The 2,129-nt window shown below is 42.2% G+C and overlaps 1 protein-coding gene across 1 annotated transcript; it reads left to right on the top strand.

Moving 5' to 3' along the window:
* Positions 1-723: 723 nt before the first annotated feature.
* LOC138860458 (uncharacterized) lies at positions 724-1,611 on the top strand. The gene is made up of 2 exons (XM_070118028.1): positions 724-1,091; positions 1,275-1,611. The coding sequence occupies exons 1-2, from the start codon at positions 724-726 to the stop codon at positions 1,444-1,446; spliced, it is 540 nt and encodes a 179-aa protein (XP_069974129.1). The 3' UTR covers positions 1,447-1,611.
* The last annotated feature ends 518 nt before the right edge of the window (positions 1,612-2,129 follow it).

The raw sequence follows: 2,129 nt of genomic DNA on the forward strand, positions 1-2,129 counted from the left end.
GAGAGAGAGAGAGAGAGAGAGAGAGAGAGAGAGATAGACAGGAAGAGTGATTAATAGGTAGAGAGAGATGGGTATAAAGATAGATAGGGTGATGGAGACACAACTAGATATATATCTAGATAGAATGATAAATAGATAGACAGGCAGATGATCTTTAAAAACCGATTCTTCGTCATTAATAAATCAACAAATGTTTACTTACATTCATCAAATTAACTGAAGACAACATTTGAGATAAGGACAATAAAAAATCAACAGAATGTACTTATTGCCTCACTGAAAATTAGTGAATGGATTTCAGAGACTCGAAAATCACCCCCTCAGGCTGTGCGAGGAAGGCCTAAGGCAGAACCAACGCACGGACGAACGCACACTCTCGCATATATAAGAGGAAGCGTCAACCACCATTTATCATTCACTCTCCAGCCATGTCTCTCAAGGTACGAAATCCTCTTCTATAGCGAAATTCAGACTTAATCTACAAAGAAATTGCGAAGTGTAGGGTTTACAGCAATGAACATTTAGCTTAAATTGGCACAACGCGATTTGAGTTCAAAATATGACGGGAGAAAAGTCGTGTAGTTCATTTTGTTTGGATGATGACAGTATTGAGAACAGTGCTCATACTAGCTCCTTTTTGTGTTCAGATGAATATTATATTATATATCATATGATTATATATAATATGATTTATATATATAAACACTAAGTGTATATTTGGCGATGGAGAACTGGTCGCAACTGCAGTCTCCCTTTCATTTTCTGCGCCTGGTAAGCACAATCGAACATGGTGTTCTTTTATCCACATTTGAAATAACATCAAATTCTGTCCACAGGTCGCCGTCCTCGCCTGCGTGGCTGTCGTCGCTCTGTGCGACAAGGCACCAGTCCACAAGCCCCTTATCCCCGTCTACACCCCTAGACCTTACCACGCCCCCGAACCCGCCTACCACGCCCCCGAACCCGCCTACCACGCCCCCGAACCCGCCTACCACGCCCCCGAGCCCACCTACCACGCCCCCGAACCCGCCTACCACGCCCCCGAGCCCACATACCACGCTCCCGCACACTACGAGCCCGAATACCCTGATGTAAGTATTTGTGCAATCAGAGAGTGCTGTATGACAAACAGTAATGGCCTTGTTACTAAGACCAAGTCCGTCACTACAAAAGCTTCTTCCCCAATTGTCCAGGCTACAGCCCCAATGATAGTCCCACAAAAAGACATGAATACTTACTGAGAAACATTTCTCACTGACTTTCCATCTCTCCAGGTCCCACCCAAGTACAACTACAACTACGGCGTCGCCGACGGCTACTCCGGCGCCAACTTCGCCGCCTCGGAGTCCCGCGACGGCTACAAGACCGAGGGCAGCTACACCGTGGACCTCCCCGACGGCCGCAAGCAGACCGTCAAGTACGTGGACAACGGCGACGGTCTCGTAGCTGAGGTCAGCTACGAGGGCGAGGCTCAGTACCCCGAGCACACCCCCGCCTACAAGCCCGCTCCCCCCGCCTACGCCCCTCCTCCCCCCACCTATGCTTAAGAGAGGATGATATAAAGGAATATATATCAGGGATATATATTCGACGAATTATATTTTCTCATATGAAGTAAAGATCTTATTTTTCTATAAATCTGATTTTTTTTTTACTCATTGTACTCACCTCTGACGTAACGGAATCGAAAGCTGAGAGACTGCATGTGGTCCTTAGCAAAGAAATATATATGTATATATATATATATATATATATATATATATATATATATATATATGAAGACAGCGCTCCACACTCTATATTTCATTGATATAAGTTTAATCAAATTTCACAGAATACTGTGAAATTGCTTCTTTATTTTCACTGTGATTATGTGTACGTTGGTGTAGAGGAAACTCATTTTATTTCATTATAGAATCCGAATGAGCATATTAAACTTTTGGTGAGTGTGTTTTTACAATGATTATAAATCCTAGAACATCTAGCGACAGACATATAGAGATCAGGAAAATTATTTTAAGATCAAACCATTCCATCTCATTTTAAAATAATTCTACTTTTTTTTTTATTACAAAATGATCCTATTAGATTGTAATTTCTATAGCATTAGATTATACTGATTTTAACAT

Source organism: Penaeus vannamei, chromosome 41 (assembly GCF_042767895.1).
Source record: "Penaeus vannamei isolate JL-2024 chromosome 41, ASM4276789v1, whole genome shotgun sequence".
NCBI lineage: Eukaryota > Metazoa > Arthropoda > Malacostraca > Decapoda > Penaeidae > Penaeus > Penaeus vannamei.